This window comes from Aythya marila (genome assembly GCF_965140915.1).
Source record: "Aythya marila genome assembly, chromosome: 27".
In the NCBI taxonomy this organism is placed as follows: Eukaryota; Metazoa; Chordata; class Aves; order Anseriformes; family Anatidae; genus Aythya; species Aythya marila.
In genome coordinates this window covers 3,183,923-3,203,887 of record NC_139068.1, presented here as the reverse complement: position 1 = coordinate 3,203,887, position 19,965 = coordinate 3,183,923, and the positions used below count along the sequence as shown (strand labels likewise).

Sequence of the window (19,965 nt, the reverse complement as noted above, 5' to 3'; positions counted from 1 at the left end):
GCAGGAAAATCCCAGCCCCAACCCTGCCTGCAGCCAGGCTGGGGGGGTGGTGGGGACCCCCCGGGTGCCTGCGGGGTGCGGGCGATGCCAGGAGCTCGGCGAGGGCCGGGCACTGGCGCTGCGGCTGCGGGATGAATTCAGGTGGCTCCTGGCCCAAGCCCGGCGGTTGCCGGCCCCGCTGCGGGAGGGGGCCCAGCAGGCCCAGGACAACTTGGGCGAGCTGCACCGCGCCTTCGTGCTGGCCGGCTCCCTGAGGGAGCTGGAGGAGGCTCTGACCACCCAGGGCCATAGGTGGGTGGCCCAGGCCTGGGAGGTGCTGGAGGCGCTGGTGGAATTCCTCCTCCGGCACCCGCAGGAGGCCTGGCAGGGTGAGGTGGCGCCCGCAGCCCCTGCACGGGAATAATTCCAGCCTGAATGTCCCACCCCCAACCCCGTGTCCTCCATCAACACGGCTCTGCTCGCTGCCACGCTCGTGTCTCGTGTCGTTGAGTCCTTCCCCGGGGCTCCTGCTCCTGGCCAGGGCTCCGAGGTGGTGTGGGCTGGGGATTGTTTTGGGTCAGCGTTGCCCCGAGGTGCTGAAATGGGGTGTGGGGGGCTTGCAGCTGGCTTTAAGCCACCCAGCAGCTGGGTGAGCCCCTTGCTGGGTGCTGTGTGGCTCGTCCAGCCTCTCCTGGGGCATGGTGGCAGGTCCCTGTCCCCCTGCCCCAGCCATCAGGGCCCTAAGGACAGGGCTGAATCGGCCCCGCAGCGGGCAGCAGTGCCCATCCCCTCCCACCCCATCCCTCCTCCCTCCGCCTCTCGCTTCCCGAAAATTGGGCAAGAGGGACACGGGGTTTATTTGGGTTCTGTTTATGAAGGGTTGGAGCATGAAATCAAGCCTGGAAAAGAACCCGGGCTCCCCAAGGGCAGGGTTACAGCAACAGCAGCCTCCGAGCAGGAGCGGGGCAACTGAGCCCGTGCGGGCACCCGATCCTTGCACAAAGAGGACACGAGGACGCGGCGGCTGGTTGAGCTGGGAACATCTTTATTTTACATGTACAAAAGCTCCAGATCCTTGCAAAAGAGCGGAGAGACAGACAGACAAAGGAGACGCTGCCCAGCACGAGGCAGGACGCTGCCCCGCTCGAGTCCCCCAGCTCAGAGAGGAGCGAATACACAATTTCACTTTGTTTTTCCCCAAAAGCTGGTGCCCGGCCCTGCGGCCTCTGTGGGAGCAGAGGGACCAGGCTCCAGCAGCTGCACCCAGCCCGAGGGAACGGCGGGGCAGGGAAAGGGGCTCCGAGCAGCAGGGAGAGGGTCCCCGACTGCTGGGACACGGCTGCTCCCAGCCAGGGCACAGGAAAATCGAGAAGAAAGGAGCCTGGAGCAGCCCTGGGGGCACAGCCAGGCCCTGCCCTCACCCCTCGGGGGGCCAGGTGTCCCCCGACAGACACGGGGCCACCCATGGGTGCCCGGCCTGGCTCCTGGCCCGAGGGAAGAGGGCCCCCCCGGGGGATTATTCCAGTCAGTGCCCCGGGAAGGGGGCAAAGGGAAGAGGGATGCTCCTGCCCTCCCCTAGTCACAGTCAGCGATGCCTGAAGAAATAGACACTAGGGCTCCTCGTGTTTTTCATTAAAAAACCCTTTATATTCATTTCATGGCGGTCGAAATCACAAGAAATTAGGTGGAAGGGGAGAACAAAAAAAAAAAAAGGAAAAAAAAAAAAAAAGAGGGGACAAATACAGACAAACAGCACAGTCTGCCCCTGCGTTCGGTGCTTTCACAGGGTCGGGGGCACAGGACAAGACCTAGGACATCAGCTACTGTGTGACTTAGTGAAGTAACTCAAAGATGGGCGAGGGGGAGGCCGGTCTCCCTTCCCGTCAGGCAGCACGGCCCCCTCTGCATCCTCCCTCAGGCGGGCCCCGCTTCCTCAGCTCTCCTCCGCGTCGTCCACAGACTCTGACTCCCCGCGAGCCCTCTCGCGCTCGGCGTTGGGATAATCCTGCACGCTGCGGGCAGAGCACAGGCACCTCAGCAAGAGCCTCCCCGTGCCCACAGCGTCCCTCCCTCCCCCAACCCAGGCTCTTCCCCAAGCCAGGAGAAGCCCCACAAGCTCTGGCATCCCCCAGAGGTGGTGAGCAAGAGCCCAGCTTGCTGAGGAGCTGAGGGTGGAGGCGTGGTGGGTGCTGAGGAGCTGCCGAGCCCCCCCCCGTGCTCACTTGTTGTGGGTCTCCTCGGCAGACGCCTCCAGCTCGCTGGCTCCCGGCCCTTGGCTTTTGTCTCTCTCCTTCTCCTCTGTGCCCTCCGCTTTTTGGGATAAGGATTCACCGTTCACAGGAGCTGAGAGGTCTGCAGGGAAGAGACAAGGTCGGATACCTGGGCACGGTGGTGGCTGAAGCCTCGTTCACCCCAATCCACAGGCAGGCTGTCCCTTCACCCAGGGCTGACAGCCACCAGAAGGGCCCCAAAGCCTCCATTCCCCGTGCCCAGAGGCTGACAGCAGCGTGGATTTTCCCCGCCAGTTCCTCCAGGAAGGCTCTTGCAGCATTACGGGGCTGTCCCCAGGCGGGGATGGAAGATCCCAGTCCCCAGCTGCCTGCGCAAGAGCCTGAGCCAGCGGCCAAGGGCGGCTCCGCATTCCTCCATCCCCCTGGTGCCCGGGAGCAGGGCTCGAGCTGGCAGCGAGGAGCTGGCCTGGCCCAAAATCTGCCCCGCAGCCACCCCGAGTCAGGGCGTGGGCACCGAGCTTGCCCTCTGCTCTCACTGCCGCCAGCCTTTGATATTCAGCCCGCGGCGCCCTGCCTCAACACGCAGTCCCCAAGCTCAGACACGCTCCACGAGAAGCTGGGGGTGAAATTGCCCCTTCTGCAGGCAGCCCCACGGCCTCTGCCACGAGCTGCACCCAGGGCCAGGAGCCCCGAGGTTGCTACAGGCCCAAACAGAGCCGGGAAGCGCCCTGAGAGAGGGGCAGGGTGCGTTACCAGCGTTTGTCTCCTCTTCCCCCTTCTCATTCCTCGTCTCCCCTCCCGCCAGCTTCTCCTGGCTCTTGTCCACGTCCCCCTTGTCCTTCTCCTGGCCGGCTTTGTTGGCTTTCTGGATCGCCTCCATCTTTGGTCCCAGGACGCGCGACTTCAACCGGGTGTAAACTTCGGCGGCTTTCTCCATCACCTCTTTGTTGGCTTTGTAGCGACGGATCTGCGACAGCCCCGGGGGGCAGGAGGTGCTGGCACCCTTCGTGGCAAGCCAAGGGTGTCACCCCCTCCCTCCACCCGGCGATCAGCCCCCCCCTCGTACCTTTTTCAGAGTGGCCACTACGTCCGTGTGCTTCTGCAGGATGTGAGAGGTGACCTGGAGCGTGCCCAGCTCCTCCAGCGCGTTCAGGCAGCGCTTGATGTCCTGCAGGGAGGGCACCGAGGTTAGAAACCGTGGGTTACACCTGGCCCTGCACGAGCAGCAGGGGGAAAACGGAGGGATTCTGTCTGCCAGCTGCCTCCGGGGGGGTTGGCAAAGCTCTGGGTGCTGTCTCCAGGGAGAAACCCAGCGCTGCAGCCCCCCAGCCCCAGCTCAGGTGAGAGGACGCCCACAGCCCAGCACGGGGAGAGGAACGGGTGGCAGAGAAGGGCAGAAGCTCCTCTGCCAGCTCCCAGTGGGCACCAGAGAGTGGCACCGCTGTGAGCACGGTCCCCTCACAGCACCCAGCTTCCAGCCCAGCACCAGCAGCCTCCAGCAGCTGGGCGAGGTGCCCGTGGTGGCTCACACAGCCAGGCACTCACCGGGTTGTCCACCTTCAGGGCAAACTTGATCTCGCTGTGAAGTTTCTGAAGCTTCTCTTCCACGGTGGGCTCTGGAGCAGCGAAAACAGACAGGCCGGGGCATCAGGGGGGGGAGCACCCAACGGCCTGGAGCCCACAAGCTCTGCCCCCAAAAGGGGTTTGGTTTCCTCTCGTGGCTCCAAGGCTGAAAGCAGCCCCAGGGGTTGCTCTGAAGAGGAGAGGCTGGGGTGTGCCCCAACGGGAAGGGGATGCCTGCAGGGAAGCTGTCCCTACACACCCCGTAAATACTTCCCAGCACGGTGCAGGGATCACAGCAGCACCGGCAGGGCCCAACCAGAAGTGAGCCCTGCTGGAAAGATCCTTCCCCAGGCCGGGGGAAGCAGCCCCAGCTCCCTTCTGTCTCTGTTCTCCTGCGAGCTGCCCTCACAGCCCCCACCCTCTCACCCTTTTTCTTCTCCATTCTCCTTTCGGGGATCAGCTCCGACTTCTTGCGGCCTCGTTCCACCTTCAGAGGTCTGCGGGAGGAAAAGGAACGAGGTGAAATCAGGCAGGGGATGCCCGCAGGTAAAACCACCTGCGTGTTGCTGGGCTAGCGAGAGAGGTGACAGCTCGGCCCAGCGCGTCCCCCACTGCCCAGCGGAGCCCGGCCGCGCTCCACCCACGCTCACACTCGTCTCCCACACACATCTCCCAGCTCACACAGCCAGGAGCTCCGAGGCAGCAGCTCCCCCATGCCCCAGCTCCCCGGGACTGCAGAAAGGCAGAGCCCAAAGCTGAAGTGGCCCGGGATGCCCCCAGGATCTTCCTCTGTGTGTCGCAGAGCAGCAGGGATGCTCAGCCTGGTGCCTCCCCCCTCCCCAGACACCTCCGTCGGCTCCTTCAGCTCCAGAAAGGAAAGGAGGAGAGGAGGAAGCCCTCCGGGGGTGCTGCTGGCACAGCCAGCTCCACCAGGACCCCATCCCCACCCCGCGGGTCCGCAGCAGGGCTGGGGCAGCAGCCGAGGAGCAGCCCTGGCCCCAGAGGAGCAGAGGAGGGGAGATGCTGACTTGTTCCGCGGTTTCTCCTCTGCTCGGCCCCTCTTCTCCTTCTGATTCGGTTTCCTTGACAACTCCGAGGGCTGCTTCTTCGCCGGCTTCTTTACCTTCAAGGAGAGAACAATGCAGGCGAGAGCAGCTTGCGGCAGAGCCCACCCCGCTGCGGGAGGGAGGGAGGCAGCACCACGGCCTGCTCCTGCTCCTGCTCCTGCTCCTGCTCCTGCTCCTGCTCCTGTCCTCTCAGCCCCATCGGGGCAGGATCCAGCAGTGCCAGCAGCCAGCGCCCCCAGCAGCACTGCTGCAAGGCTGCTGCGAGCAGCCCAACCGCTCTGGGTGCGGGGCTGTCCCAGCACAGGGTAAAAAAAGGAGCTGGGATACAGCACGGGGGGGAGGAGAGCCCACCCAGCCTGCCAGAGCCACGCTTCCCCGCAGGGCTGAGGTCTTCGTGCTGCTCTCCCGGCCCTGCTCTTTGCAGAGGAGCAGGCAGCAGGCGGAAAGGGAGACCCTGCCCCTGGCCACGAGCCCTCTGCAGCCCTCCTCAGTGCTGCAGCCGAGCCCTGCCGGCCCTTCCCCTGCCTCTGCAGAGGGCAGCAGGGCAAATGCAGTGACTGCGGGGAGAGAGCATCACAGGGATGCGAACTGGACGGGGCCTCTTGGGCCAGCACACAGCTCCTCGTGGCACACAGCCCTTCCCCGTGCTCCCCAGGGTGAAAGAAAGCCAGGACAGCAGGTCCCTGAGCTCCTGGAGGCTCCTGCTGACGTGGCAGGGAGAGGACAGGCTGCTGCTGCCTGCCACCAGCCCCCCCAGCCCCTCCCAGCGCTGCACTCACCTCCTTCTCCATCTCCAGGTCGGAATCTGAGGAGGACGGAGCCTTGGCCCGGCCTTTCCTGCCCTTTTTGGCTACTTCGTCGTCCGCGCTGCTGTCGCTGTCCGAGTGCGCCTCCTCGCCCTTCTCCGCTTTCTCCTTCCTCTTCTCCTTCTCCTCCTTCTCCTGCTCCCGCAGCCGACGGATCTCTTCCTCCTGCTCCCTCTTCCTCTTCTCTTCCAGCTCCCGCCGCCGCTCCTCGTCCCGTCTCTTCCACTCGCTGATGCGATCCACGTCGCTGTCGCTGTCGCTGCCGAGGACAGGGCACGCTCGGACCCCTCGTGTGGGAGGGGAGGCCGGCGACCCCCAAGCCCCCCAGCCCCAGGGGACGGCGCCCCAGCCTCACCTGTCACTGCTGGAGCTGGTGGGGACGCGCTCGGGCTTCGGCTTCCTGCCACGGGGCTTGGGAGGGGGCTTCTCAGCTGCAAGGCAAGGGGAGGAGGGTGAGCAGGAGCCCTGGGAGGTGCTTCTGGAAACTTCTGGACGCTGTTCAGCGCAGAAGCGGACACCAGAGCTCCAGGAGCACCCATGCCACGCGCCCTCCAGCCTCCCGAGGGAGCCGGCAGGGGCCCGCTTGTGGCAGGTGAAGTCTCCTGGGTGTTACCTGGCGTCTCCTACCTGGCTTCCTGCCCCGCTGAGGCTTTTTCACAGACACGTCGGAGTCCGAGTCGGAGTTGGAGTCCGACTTGGTCATGTCCACGGTTGCGTTGCCCATTTCCGAGTCCGAGTCCGCTTTGGAATCCGAATCGGAGCCGGACGCCACTTTCTGCAGGCACAAAGCGGGGTTGGATGCGGGGAACAGGAGCAGCTGCTGCCCCAAACACAGCGGCACGGCGCCCAGACGGGTCACCGAGACACAAGCAAGCTCTCTTCTAGCTCTGGACCCCCACCAGCAGAGCCCACCCTGACCCAGCCTCCCTCCAGGGGCTGCCAGCAGCCAGCTCCCTCGCCCCCAGGGATGAGCAGAGGAGCCTGAAGCAGCAACCCAGGGGCCAAGCCACTGCAGGGGGACGTTTACCTTCTTCTTCCTGCCCCCTGCAGGCATCCTCCGGGGAGCCCTGGCCACTGGCTTCTTCTCGGGAGTGAAATCCTGGAGGAAAACACAGAGATTAAACAGGGAACGGTCTCACGGCGGTGAAGCCAATCTGCTCCCCCTGCCTCGGTGCCACTGTCCCCGCCAGCCTCCAGGCAGACGCAGCCCCAAACCTCCTCACCTGGTCACTGTTTTTTTCCGACTCCGAGGACGTTTCTGAGTTCTCCTCTTCTGTCAGGGAGGGGCTGCCCTGATCCAGGTCGCTGGAAGATTTCCGAGGCCGTTTTGCCACCGGCATCTGACGGCCAAGAAGCGACACAGTGAGAGAGGCCCACCCCCTCTAACACCCAAGCAGAAAGCAAACCCTGGCTGAGAAGGGCTTGCCCAACTCTCCCCCACCAGGGGAACCCAAAAAAACCAGCCAGATACACTCAGAAGAGCCGTGCAGCTCTGGTCTCTCTGCAAACCGCTCCAGGACGTGGCTGTCCCAGCACCTCAGAGACCCCAAACCTGCACTAACCCAACTTTCCCCCTGGAGCAAGGTGGTTTCTTCCCCCCTCCACACGTTCAAATGCTTCATTTCTTTTGGAGGAAGGGGGGCAGCTCCATGGGGGGCCCAACACCCACGTCCCAGCCTCCTCCTGGCCCTGCTCCCCCAGCCCCTCACTCACTTTCATCGCCAACGATTTTCGCTTCAGCCCGCTGTGGTCGCTGCCCCGATCCGAGTCCTCGTCGCTTTCCATCTTCTCTGCGGTGACGGCGGCCATGGCGGGGTCGTCCTCGTCGTCCCCCGCGTCGCTCCCCCCCATGGGGTCGTTCTCGGGAACGTCGCTGTCCGAGGAGCTCGCGGGCTAAAGACAGCGGAGACGACAAAGCGTTATTGCCCCCGCAAGGCCCGCGGCAGGCAGGAGAGAAGGGGGCGAGCGGGGGCGACAAGCAACAGAGAGCAGCACTGAGCAGAGAGGAGCACACACAGAGGAGCACAGGGCACAGACCCCTCCTGCCGAGGCCCCCCGAGAGGAGCCAGCACCCTCCGGAGACCTTCCCGGCCCTTCAAGGAGGGCGCTCGGCCGACCCGCTGCTGATTCCCCTGCACCCCCTTCCCGAAGCCCCTTCCGCGCCACCCCGAGACCACCACAGCCACCTCGCTCCCCTCCCCGGCAGCCTCACGCCCTGCCACAGACCCTCAGAGAAGCCCGGGCTGGACGGGCCCCCGAGGGGCGAGCGCATCCCAGCCTTCCTCTGCCTGCCCTGCCGGCGGCTGGGCTCGGCCTCTCCTCCGGAATCAGCGAGCGGCCGCCCTCCTCCTCCTGGGCTGCCGGCCCTCGATTCGAGCCACTGCTCTGGCCCAGCTGGGATCTCTTCCGTCCTGCTCCGTCCCTCCGCGCAGGGGAGGCGTCCCAGCTTCTCGTCAGCCCTTCGTGAGGTTCCTCACACCTGAGCTCCCGTCTTCTTCTCGGTGTTTCGTTCTTCACGCGCAGCAGGAGCGGCCGTCCCTAGCTGCGCGGGGGTTCTTCCAGCACCGGAGCCTTCCTGCCGGAAAGCCTCTCCTCGTTTTGGCCTCCTGGCACCTCCTTGCACTCGGATCTCGAAGTCAAGCCTCTCCTTCAACCTCTTCTGCTCCTCCAGGCGCAGTCGGCGAACCCGCAGCCTCGCTGGGATGTCCGGCGTAGCCTCGGGCGCTCCCCCCGCTCCCAGCAAGCCCCTCAGGAGTGGGTTCCTCAACCCCGCCGGGAGTTCGTGGTGGTGCTGAGCAGTCTCCGGCCGTGGCTGCCGCCTCCCTCACCACCACCAGCCTCCCGCCCACCGCCGCGGAGAGGCGAAGTCGCTCCCGGGATTTCCAGGCACCTCCACGGCCTCACCTCGGCGGCGGCGCCGGGTCCGAGCATCTCCCAGCGCTCCTACAAACCACAACCTCTCTCCTGCGCCGGCAGCAGCACACCTGAGCCTGCCTACCTCCAGAGCGGCCGGTCTTCGTAGCTCACCTTAAAAACCTTCCTCTGCCTCTGCCTCTTCAGCCCAACTGCCTATGAAGCTGCTTTGGCCGCCTCCTCTGGAGATCGCTATACAATAAATTGCATCACACAATTACGGTCACGAAAGGCCCCTCGCACGCCGACAACCGACAGCGAAGAGCTGCCTCCCAGCCAGCCCTGGCGCCCGCTAGAGGAGCCGTCGGTGGGCTTTTGGCTCAGGACCTGAGAGACGGTTGAAGAGAGGGGCTGCCCCGGGCCCTGCGAGCAAAAATCCTCTCCGGGTTCGGGGCGAGGCACGCCGAGCGCGCCCCCCGTTCCGCCTCGGAGCCGGGGACAGAGGTGCCTACCTCTCGGAGGGCGAGCGGGGCCGAGTCTTGCACCGAAAGGGAGAGGGCAGAGGAAAGGGAAGGCTTTGCAACCCTGAGAAAGCTGCTGCGCGAGGCGGAAGCGCGGAGACACCACAGCGGGGAGAAGCAGAGAGAGGAGGAGAGCAGGAGGTGCTCGCAGCCCACGTCCTCGCTGCCCCCCCGCCACGCGAGGCCCGCACTCACCGGAGGGGCACTGTAACTGGCGTGAGGGTTGTTCTGGATTTCCCACAATCCCTCGTTGAAGCCTTTTCTCTTGTTTGTTTTCCCATATTTGTCCTTATACTTTTCATAGGGGAACAGGTCTTTGGGGCCCAAGAAGGCGCTGGAGAGAAACAAAGCAGAGGTGAGCCCAGAGCGGAGGCAGCGGGGGCGCGGCCCAGAGCTTGGGGTGGGGGGGAGCGAGGCAGCGCTTACGTCTCGTGAGTGCCGAAGAAGAAGATGGGGTACTTGTTCGGCGGGGGTTTCACGGCGCCGTCCGCGATGTCATCGATCTGAAAGGAAACCCAAAGCGGGAGGGTGGTGAGAGAGAGCGGCTGGAGCACGTCCTCTGCGAGGCGCCCGGTAGCCCTGGCTAGCGGCGGCGGCGGCGGCAACGGGACGGCGAGCACGGCGACCAGCGGGACGCACGGCGGGGAGGCCCCCACCCCCGGCGTCTTCTTCCCACGCGCCGCGCCGGCTCCGGTGCCCGTCGGTCGGCTCGGCGTGGTCCGGGCTCTCGGGGCTGTCCCCGCGGGCCGGGGAGAAGTCTTCGGGAGGAGCCTCCCCAAAAAGGAGCCGGCTAAAAGCAGGAGAGAGGCCGCTGGAAGCCGGCAACGCCAGCGCCCTCCTGGCAGGGCCGAATCCTTTCGGTGCTGGGTGACCCCCCCGGTGCCAGGCCGGCCACGACGGCATCATCCCGGGTCTCACGGGTCAAGCGGCGACGTCTCCGGCCCCCGGCGCCTCCCCGGCCCCGATCCCGCATGGCATACAACCCCGCCTGGCCCCCGGCTGCCCACCGGGAGCCCCCGAGCCGCAAGGTGCCGCGAGGTGCCTCTCACCCCGACCGCTCCGTCCGCAGCTCCTCCTCCGGTGCCGCCGCACGGCGCTGCCCACCGGGCCGCCTGCCCCCAAATGCACCCCACAAACGGCACCGGCTGCCCCCGACCCCACACCTCCACAGCTCACGGCCCCCGAAGCGGCTGCGTCCCCGTTCCTCCTCCTGCTGCCCCCCGTTCGCAACCGGGGGGTCCCAAAGGGCTGCCCCGCTCCTCGCTGGAGCCCCAGCCCCACGCGACCCCACAGCAGTGCGGGATGCCCCCGTTATACGGGCAGCACCACGGGGCCCCGCTCCCGGTGCCAGCACAGGTCCCGGTGTGGCCTCCAGCCCCAGTTCTGCTCCGGGATCGGTCCCACCGGGGACAGCAGCAGCGTGCGGCCTGGGAGCCGGCTCCTGCCCCGCTGTGGGTGCAGGACCCCGTTAATCCGGGGCGGCTCAGCCCCAGCCCCGGAGCGGGGACGTGCTGGGGGCGTGCTGGAAGCGGGCTGCCTGGCCTGGGGGAAGGCCCCGAGCAGGGACCGGGACCGGGACCGGACCCCCTCCCGGTGCCAGGACCAGAGCATCACCCGCTGTGGGTCCAGTACCGGGTCCCCCGTCCCAGTGTCTGCCCAGTACCAGGCCCCATCCCGGTGCCAGTACCGGGCCCCCGACCCCAGTGCAGGTGCTGGGACCAGACCCCATCCCGGTGCGGGTTCAGTACCAGATCCTCTGTCCCTGTGCAAGGACGGGTACCGGGCCCCATCCCGGTGCTGGTACCGGGTCCCCTGTCCCGGTGCCAGTGCAGGCAGCAGCCCCCATCCCGGTGCCAGTACCGGGACACCCCCCCGGTGCAGGTACCAGGACCAGAGCATCACCTGGTGCAGGTCCGGTACCAGGTCCCCCATCCCGGTACAACTGCAGGTACCGGGCCCCATCCTGGTGCTGGTACCGGTACCGGGTCCCCCGCCCCGGTGTCTGCCCAGTGCCGGGCCCCATCCCGGTGCCAGTACCGGGACACCCCCCCCGCTGCAGGTACGGGGACCAGAGCATCACTCGGTGCAGGTCCGGTACCGGGCCCCATCCCAGTGCTGGTGCCGGTACCGGGTCCCCCATCCCGGTTTAAGCACAGGCAGCAGCCCCCATCCCGGTGCCGGTACCGGGTCCCCCCCCCCCTGCATGCCCGGTACCGGTCCCCGCGCCCCGCTGCCTGCCCGGTACCGAGCCCCCCACCCAATACACACCCAGTACCCGCAGCCCCATCCCTGTCCGTACCCGTTAACCCCCCCCCCGGTTCCCCCCCCACCCCCCTCCCGGTGCCGGTCCCGCCTCCTCCCCCCTCCCGCCGTCCCCCTCAGCGGCTCGGTTCCCCCGGGGCTCACCCGGGCGGGCCAGTGCGGGTAGCCCTTCATCTTGGCGAACACCAGGTCCCCGGGTTTGAAGCTGTGCGGCATGGCGGGGCCGGGGGGGGGGGCGGCCTCGGGGCTGAGGGGAGGGGGGGGAGGGAGGCGGCGGCGGCGGAGGCCCAGGCCCAGGCCGCGGGGCAGCACCGGGCAGCGGGGGGCGGAGACGGCCCGGCCCGGCCCGCAGGATGTCCCGCCCCCCGCGAAGCCGAGGATGCTGTTGGTGGGAGGAGGTGCCGCTCAAGGTTGCCGGCCAATGGGAGGGAGGAGAGGGCACGGCGGGAGGATGGGATTGGGCCGGGCCGCTCAGCGGGATGGGGAGCGGGGAGGGGGCGGGGCCAAAGGGGAGGGGGAGAGGGGAGGGGGCGGGGGCAGGAGGGGGGCGGGGGGGGGTCCGGGAGGGTCTCAGGGGGGTCTCAGGGGTCCCGGTGGGGGGTCCAGGAGGGTCCGAGTGGGTCCCGGGGGGGTCTCAGGGGTCCCGGGAGAAGTCTGGGGGGGTCCTGAGGGGGTCCCGGGGGGTCCCGGGAGGGTTTAGGGGGTCCTGGAGGGGTCCAGGAGGGTCCCAGGGGGGTCTCGGGAGGTCCCGGGCGGGTCCAGGGGGTCCAGGAGGGTCCCGGGAGGGTTTAGGGGGTCCCGGGGGGGTCCAGGAGGGTCCCGGGGGAGGTCCCGGAGGGGTTCGAGAGGGTCCCGGGGGTGTCTCAGGGGTCTCGGGAGGGTCCAGGGGGAGTCCAAGAGGGTCCCAGGGAATCCGGGGGGGTCCGGGAAGGTCTCGGGGGATCCCGGGGGGGTCCGGGAGGGTCTTGGGGGTCCAGGGTGGGGTCCCGAGGGGATCCAGGAAGGTCCCGGGGAGAGCTCGGGGGTCTCGGGGGGTTCCAGGAGGGTTCCGGGGGGGGGTCTGGGAGGGTCCTTGGGGGTCCCGGGACCCGTGGTGAGCTGTGGGGCGGGGGCCGGGGCCAAACAGACCAGGGTAAGGGCAGGGGGCTGCGGGGACACCGGGGGGCACCGGCCCCGGGGGTGTCCGGGGGTGGGCGATGCCCCACAGGGAGCCACCAGACCCTGATGGGAGCCCCGGGTGTCGTGCTGGGGAGCAGGGGAGAGCCCAGCAGCTGCTTTTTGGGGGCAAAAAGGGTAAAAAGCGGCCGTCTGGCTGGGGGCAGGGTGCAGCCGAAGATCCCGAGCCCCCCTGCAGGTGTCAGGGCTGGGGGGCGCTGGGGCAGGATGTACCCGGCGAAATGAAATCCCCACAGCTGCCCAAAAAGCAGCAGGGACATCCCGGTGTGACCAGAAACTGGGGGCAGCTGCAAGGGACCCCAAAAAAACAGCAGAGACAACAGGATTTCTGCCCAGGGCATGGGAAAGGGGTGGTTATAGGGGGAAGAAGTGGGAATTGTGCAGCAGAATTAGACCTGTTTACATCCTTATTTATTTATTTATTATTATTTTTTAACTTAAATCTTACTAATTTGGAGTGAAACGATATAAAGAATCCGTCTGGAAGCTCACGCTGGTTTAGCCCCATTTTTTCATCCCGTTTTATCCGTGAAGTCACCGAAAAAAAAGCTCACCTGCCGGCTTCGAAGGCAGAAACGGCGACAAAACGGTGGCGAGCGGCCGGGTGCGAGGACGTGGCGGCCTGAGGTGCTGGCCAACAACCCCCACGTGCTGTAGGAATTATTTTATGTCCGTCACACCTCTGGGGAGAGGCAAAATGAGAACAAACCCGGGCCGGGCGCTCGCCTGCGGCACCCGGGGCGTGCGCGGCGGCTTTGTTGGCGAGGGGAAATTAGGCAGGGCTGGGTGGAAGAGAAGCCACAAAGCCGGCTCCTGGGGCGCTGTGTTTCTGAGGTGTCCCCGGGAGGAGCTCCCGGGCCCCTGGGGACGTGGTGGGGACACGATGGGCCGGTCCCTGACAGCCCTGGGAGGAAAATGGCACCGCTGCGGCCCAGCTCTGTGTGGGAATAACCTCGTGGAGCCAGCCCCCAGCCTGCTGTCTGCGCTGTCCTCACGCGATTTGCAGCCCTTTGCCTGGTTTTGAACCGATTTTAGGGGGTTTCACAGAAAAAAAAAGTGTCTCCAGCCATTTAACACAGGTGTCAGGGGAGGATGGAGCTGTGGGGTTGTGCTGGGTGCCCCCGGCCGCTCAGCCCAGCATGAGGCCTGCCGAGCTCCTGCTTGGAGGCACAGGGCCACACCTAAAGTTTTATTATAAAATATATATATATATATTTAATTTATTTTATTCATTTTTGTCTCAAGATTCGTGTCTGGTAGTGGGACGGAGGCAGTGGCGGCATGAGGCCTCCCTCAGCGCAAGCCGCCGGCTGGAGGCATAGAGCTGCACGTGGAGAAAAAACAAACTTTGTTTTATTTAACCAAACTTTGTTTTATTTAACCCAACTTGGTTTTATTTAACCAAACTTTGTTTTATTTATTAAGATATTATTATGTTATTTACCCACATCTGGACCCCCTCGGATCGCCCAGCTGACAGGGGCACCCTGCCGCTGCACGCCCGCCTGCTCCGGGGAATTATGGCTGCAGTTTTAGGAAGGGGTTGGGGGTTTTAGGATGGATTTGGAGATTTTTTTGGTTTGGTTTGGTTTGTTTTTTTTGTTTGTTTGTTCTTTTTTTAGGACTTTTTTGGTGCAGGAATTTGGGATGGGATCGGAGGTTTTGGGGGAGGTTGGGGCTTTTAGGACAGGCTAAGGGGCTTTGGGGAGGCTTTGGGGCTTTTAGGATGGGTTTGGATTTTTTTTTGGTGGGATTGGGGGTTTTCGGGTGGGTTTGGGATTTTAGGACAGGTTTGGAGGTTTTGGGGGGGATTAAATCGAGTTGTTTTTTGATTTAAGGGGGGAGATTGGAGGTTTTAGGACAAGTTTGTTTTTTTTGGAGGGGTTGGAGGTGTCAGGAAGGAGTTGGAGTTTTTTTTTTTGTGGGGTTGGGGGTTTTAGAATAGGTTTGGTTTTTTTGGGGGGGGGAGTTGGGGGTTTTAGGACAAGTTAGGAGTTTTTTTGGAGGGGACTGGGGGGTTTTAGGATGGGTTTGGAGCTTTTTTGGGGGGAGTTGGGGTTTTGAGGAGGGGGCTGGGGGTTTTAGGACAGGTTTGGAGTTTTTTGGGGGGTGGGGGTTTTAGGATGGGTTAGGATTTTTCGTGGGGGGGTAGTGGGGTTTTAGGATGGGTTTGGAGGTTCTTAGGGGGGCGATTGGGAGTTTTGAGGAGGGGGCTGAGGGCTTTAGGACAGGTTTGGAGTTTTTTTGGGGGGGTTTAGGATGGATTTGGAGGCTTTTTTGGGGGAGAGTTGGGGGTTTGGGAGCTGCTTTGGGGGGCTGGGCCGCGGGGGGGGAACCGGGACCTCCACGGTGGGGAGGGGGCGGTGCTTGGAGGACCGCGCGCGCCACCCATAGAGACGGCGGGCTAGAGCGGCGACCCCGCCGCTTCCGGCGGAAGCGAGCAGAGCGGGGCGGAAGCGGGCGGGTGAGGCGGCCGGTAGGCTCCCGGCCCGCCGCCGGGGCCCGGCGCCATGCGGAAATTCTTCCAGGAGATCAAGGCCGACCTCAAGTTCAAGAGCGCGGGGCCGGGCCAGAAGCTGTCGGAACCGTCCCGGTAACTGGGCGCGGGGGCTGCGGGGACCGGGCCGGTACCGGGAGGGTGGGTAGGGGGGGGGCGAGGTGAGGCCGGGCCGGTACCGGGCACGGAGGGGGACGGCGGAGGGGGGGGGGGGGGTAAATGGGGGGTCCCCGGAGCTGCCCCCCAGCGGCCCCGGCCCTCCCGCAGCGCCCCCAAGGAGAAGCCGAAGGCGGAGGCGGCGCCGAGGCCCCGGCAGGGCCCCACCGACGAGGCGCAGATGGCGGCGGCGGCGGCGCTGGCCCGCATGGAGCTGAAGGGCAAGGCCAAGCCGCCCTCGTCGCAGGAGGCCATCAGGAACCAGGGTAGGGGGGCGCCGGGCTCGGGGCGGATCGGGAGGGCCCACGGGGGTGGTGGAGGGAGGGGAGCGACGGTGCCACCGGGACAGGGTGGGGGAGCTGGGGGACAGGAGGCTGAGGGGTGGCCTTATTGGTGTGTGGAAAGGTGTCAGGGTGAGGGCAGGACGCAGCCAGGCTCTTCTCGGTGGGGACAGGACAAGGGGCAGTGGCCACCAAATGGAGCCCAGGCAGTTCCGCACCAACACGCCAAAGAACTTCTTCCCGGGGAGGGTGCCGGAGCGCTGGGACAGGCTGCCCAGGGAGGCTGGGGGGGCTCCTTCTCTGCAGATCTTCAAGGCCCGTCTGGACGCCTCCCTGGGCAGCCTGCTCTGGGGAACTGCTTTGGCAGGGGGTTGGGCCCGGGGAGCTCTGAGGGCCCTGCCAGTCCCTGCAGCTCTGTGAGCTGAGCTCAGCCTCTCCTGGTCTGGAGAGGGATCCCCAGGCAGGCAGGGTTAGCTGGGCAGTGCTGCTGGGGCTGATGACAAACCTCTCAGAAATGGGGTCACACACGGGTGTGCGTTCCTGGGCCAGGAGCACAGCGCCCACAGGAGCGTCAGCATCCCTGGGGCAAAGCTGCGGAGCACAGAGCTCGCTGCTGAACCACTCAGGGTCTGTGCCCCCGCCCCTGTAACCGGGATTTGTCTCTTCTAGTGAGAAAGGAGCTCATGGCTGAGGCAGCTGCGAGTGAGAAAGGAATCTCTGCTGACAAAGAGGTAGGATGCGGGCTGCTGCTCCCAAACTGTATCAAATTAGGAGTGCTGATGTGCCAAAACAAACAGCAAAGCCTCCTTCATCCCTTCAGGTATGGTTTGGTCTCTTTCAGGACCCAGCATTCCCTGACACCCAAGCGGCAGCCAGACCCTCGGTTTCGGGGGTCTATTTCACCTGTCCCTTGACGGGCGCGGTTGTAAGGAGAGACCAGAAAGAGAAGCACATGCGGGAAGCCATCCAGCTGGTGAGCACCACTGCACACCTCTCCCTCCTTCCCCTTTAAACCCGTTCTGTGGCATGGATCTCCCCGAGCAGCGCAGCAGTGACCTCGAACCCTCTGCCTTGTAAAGCTCCCCCCTGTGCTGTCTCCCAGGAGGGCAGCTCCCTTCAGGTGTTGACTTAAAATGCTCCTCGTGCCTTTGATGTGCTGCAAATGCTGAGGCGAGGAGCTCTGAGCCACGCACGTCAGCTCCCCCGTGACCAGCTGCTCTCCTTGTCCCACAGTATTCTTCCACCGACCCCGTGGCCGCCTCCATCCTGGAGATTCACACCTTCAACAAGGACCGGGAGAGAGTCCGTGTGGGCGTGGAGACCATGGCCAAGTGAGTAGGGGGTGGGCGCAGGCTGCTCGTCCCCCCCGGCAAGGAAATGCAGAGTCTGAAGGAAACCAAACCCAAATGCTTGAACCATTTGAGGCAGGGGGTGCTGGCAGGTGACAGGAGGTCAGCTGCTGAGCCGGTCCCAGCGGCTGCAGTGGTTCAGGAGGTTTGGGAGCTGCTGGCTGAGATCAGCCTCCCCCATCTGCTGCCTGGCTGGGGCACAAAGCACATCATTTTACTTTCTTTCACTTCATTTCAGTTTCTTTCATCGTTTTCTTTCTTCATTTTCACTTTCTTTCATCTTCTTACTTTCTTTCAGCTCAGATCTGTGAGAAAACACTCTGAGCCGTCTCCTTCCATGTGACCTTTGCTCCTTGGGGCAGCACATCCTGAAGTGCCTGCTTTGATCCATGAATTCCATTCCTCTTCCCACAGGTACCTGGACAACATCTACCTCCACCCAGAGGAGGAGAAGTACCGGAAAATCAAACTGCAGAACAAAGTGTTCCAGGTGAGACCACGGCTCCTGCAGCTGCCCTGCCGAGGGGCTTGGAGCAGAGCGCATTTCATCCTCCCCTTTTCTTCCAGGAAAGGATAAACTGCCTGGAAGGGGCACACAACTTTTTCCAGGCTGTTGGGTTTGAGACGAGAACGCTGCCTGTTCCAGGACAAGGCAAGTCATTTACGTGTGTTCTGCTGGGGTGAGCAGTTGGGGCTGTCCCACTGCTCAGGGGCAGCCAGCTTCGGCTGCTCCAAGAGCTCCACGCTCCAAGGCGGTCACATTGACAGCCCCTCACCCTGTCTTCTCCCTGACAAGTCAAAACTGTGTTTTTTGGAGATCCTTCCATGCTTCAAGTGAAGGCCGGGACATTTGAGCCCTGTGCTTTGGGTTGCAGAGGCCACAGAGGAGTACTACGTGCTGAAGGAAGAGATGCTGACCCGCTTGGAAGACCTCAAGGACTACAAAGAGCAACTTCTGAGCTCGGAGCCGGTGCGGCCGCAGCTGGATCGCCAGCTTTGTGTCTTTAAACCCTCGCCTGAGGCTGCTCGCTTTGAGCTGCCGGATGACTTCTTCAACCTCACTGCAGAGGAGATAAAACGCGAGCAGCGGCTCCGGTGAGTAGGCTGGAGGGGAGACCCCGCTACCCAGGGGGCGTGCGGTGCCAGCTAACGACCTCACACCCCTCCTTTGGGCTGAAAACCACTTTATGTCTAAATATCTAAAGGACAGAGGCGGTGGAGAAGGCTGCGATGCTGAGGACGCGAGCCATGCGAGAGAAAGAAGAGCAAAGGGAGATGCGGAAGTACAACTACACCCTGCTGCGGGTCAGGTTTCCTGACGGATACATCCTGCAAGGTAAAGGGCTTCTTGCCCTTTCTCTCGTAGCCCAAGAGCTTCAATAACCAGCGATGGAATAAAGCAGCAGAAGCGGGGTGGGGTAACGCTTCTGTAATGATTCTTCCCAGCTCTGAGCCCTCCGCCTGCCCGGGGCTGGCACCGCAAGGCAGGGCTGACAGAGGGAGGAATCTGGAGGCTTTGTCAATTAAATGAGCTCTGCCCGGGCTGCTGCTAGCAAGCTGGACTTCTTAGATCAGTTTGTTAGAGGAGCCAGCATGGGGCTGCCTGTGCCGTGTCAGGCTCTACAACAGCATAAATCCTCTTCACGTTTTGTAACGGAACTCCAGAAATAATTTCAGGCTTGGCTGCTTCTTTGTTACAGCCTGGCAGGGGTTTGCAGCAATGGAAGTAACATTTTTCTTTGGGAATTCTACTTTTATACTTCAGTTAAATCAGGCTGGTTTTATGCCACTGAGGCAGTTCATGGAGTTAGCAGTACCAGAGCCCTGTGAAACCTCCCACAAAAGGCTCCATTTGGTAAATGCCAGGGCCTCTTTCAGTATCTCACACCTCATTTTCTCATGGCAGGGACTTTTTATGCAAGAGAACCCGTATCTGTGCTCTACAGCTTTGTGAGAGAAGCCCTCAGAGATGACTGGCTGCCCTTTGAGCTCCTGGGACCCGGAGGTCTCAAAGTGACTGACGAGAACTTGGCCTTCAATGAGTGTGGGCTGGTGAGTAAGAGCCAGCACCTTGCACGGGGGCCTTCACGGGACAACAGAACCCCAGAACCCGCGTTGTCAGGGTCAGCTCTTGCTCATAATTTAGGATTTGTCTTATGCTTTCAGGACAGTCGTGCCCTGGCCCTTTCTTTCTAAGCTCAATCAAGTCATTGCACCAAGGCTTCTGGCTCAAGGCTCAGGTGCTGATGTGGAAGGAATTTTAGGGACTGAACTCTTTGTAGGAAGTGCAGGCTGCAGTAATTGCTAGCAGTTAGATCAGAAGCATCAATTGCCAGCCAGGATGGCACAAACTACGAGCCAAGCACAGCTCTAGCATAAAGCTTCCACCAGCCGTGTCCCCTGGGGAGCTTCCTGCCCATCCCCACTCCTCCTTTTTGGTTGAAGTGCTCTCACTAAGCTTTTTTCCAGCTTTGTGAAGGCACACAGCATGGTAGGAGGAGGTTAAAGTGTGGCACTAGAGGAGCTCAGTAATGCTCTCTTCTCTGTTCCAGGTGCCCTCAGCCCTCCTGACCCTGGTGTGGGACACAGCGGTCATGTCGGACATTCAGGCATCAGGCCAGGAGCAGCCAGCCAGCCCCCTGAAGCCAGAACTTCTCTCTAGGGTCCAGACACTGTCTTGAAATAAAGGGGAATGGATGCAGTGACAGTGGCTTCAGCCTGTTCCCTTCTGTTCCCATACAGACTGGTGGAGCTTCCAGCTGTGCGACCTCCGAACTGGCTGGGGTTTAGCTCTGCAGAGCGGGAGGCTAGAGATTGCGCCAGTTTACCCAACCTTGCAGTCACCTTCCCAGCTCAGTAACCAAACACTAAGGCAGTCGTGCCCAGTAAAACACTTCCAGGACTGCTCTCGGTGGTTTTAGAGACCAAATCCCAGCCGTGACTGCTCGAGGTGGTTCCCAGATGAAGCACCACTTCCCTCCCTTGGCGGAGGGAGCAGGGGTGGATACAAGGCTGGATCCCAACTGAGCGAGCCTGGCTCTGGGCCTGGGCTTAGGCTTCAGCTTTTCCTTTTGCTTCTGTGTGCACTGTAACTCCTATTGGAGAGAGTATATTTAGATAAAGTTGTTTAGCCTAATTAAATGGAATATTTAAAGACTGCGCTTGGTTTAGAGTTCTTTGAAATCACCTTTGCCTTTCAGAGGTGATCACCACGTGCTGTGGCA

The 19,965-nt window shown here is 63.2% G+C and overlaps 2 protein-coding genes across 3 annotated transcripts; one reads left to right on the top strand and one right to left on the bottom strand.

Annotated features, from left to right (window-relative positions):
* Positions 1-1,016: 1,016 nt before the first annotated feature.
* On the bottom strand, positions 1,017-11,556 carry HDGFL2 (HDGF like 2). 2 transcript variants are annotated; one of them, XM_082780155.1, is made up of 16 exons: positions 11,427-11,556; positions 9,447-9,523; positions 9,216-9,354; positions 7,360-7,539; positions 6,870-6,986; positions 6,674-6,745; positions 6,274-6,421; positions 6,002-6,077; positions 5,620-5,905; positions 4,802-4,896; positions 4,200-4,270; positions 3,756-3,826; positions 3,277-3,378; positions 2,964-3,177; positions 2,202-2,331; positions 1,018-1,991 (listed from the first exon to the last, which is right to left on the bottom strand). In XM_082780155.1, exons 1-16 carry the CDS (start codon positions 11,496-11,498, stop codon positions 1,913-1,915), a joined length of 1,929 nt encoding a protein of 642 aa, XP_082636281.1. In that variant the 5' UTR covers positions 11,499-11,556; the 3' UTR covers positions 1,018-1,912. The 2 variants fall into 2 exon arrangements, with proteins under 2 accessions (XP_082636282.1, XP_082636281.1); XM_082780156.1 differs by lacking the exons at positions 9,216-9,354; positions 9,447-9,523 and having other exon boundaries at positions 1,017-1,991; positions 11,427-11,543.
* A 3,336-nt stretch (positions 11,557-14,892) lies between these two features.
* On the top strand, positions 14,893-19,895 carry UBXN6 (UBX domain protein 6). Its single transcript, XM_082779834.1, has 11 exons — positions 14,893-15,051; positions 15,223-15,377; positions 16,062-16,123; positions 16,234-16,365; positions 16,626-16,723; positions 17,156-17,231; positions 17,309-17,393; positions 17,617-17,836; positions 17,947-18,077; positions 18,648-18,793; positions 19,294-19,895. Exons 1-11 carry the CDS (start codon positions 14,969-14,971, stop codon positions 19,420-19,422), a joined length of 1,317 nt encoding a protein of 438 aa, XP_082635960.1. The 5' UTR covers positions 14,893-14,968; the 3' UTR covers positions 19,423-19,895.
* The last annotated feature ends 70 nt before the right edge of the window (positions 19,896-19,965 follow it).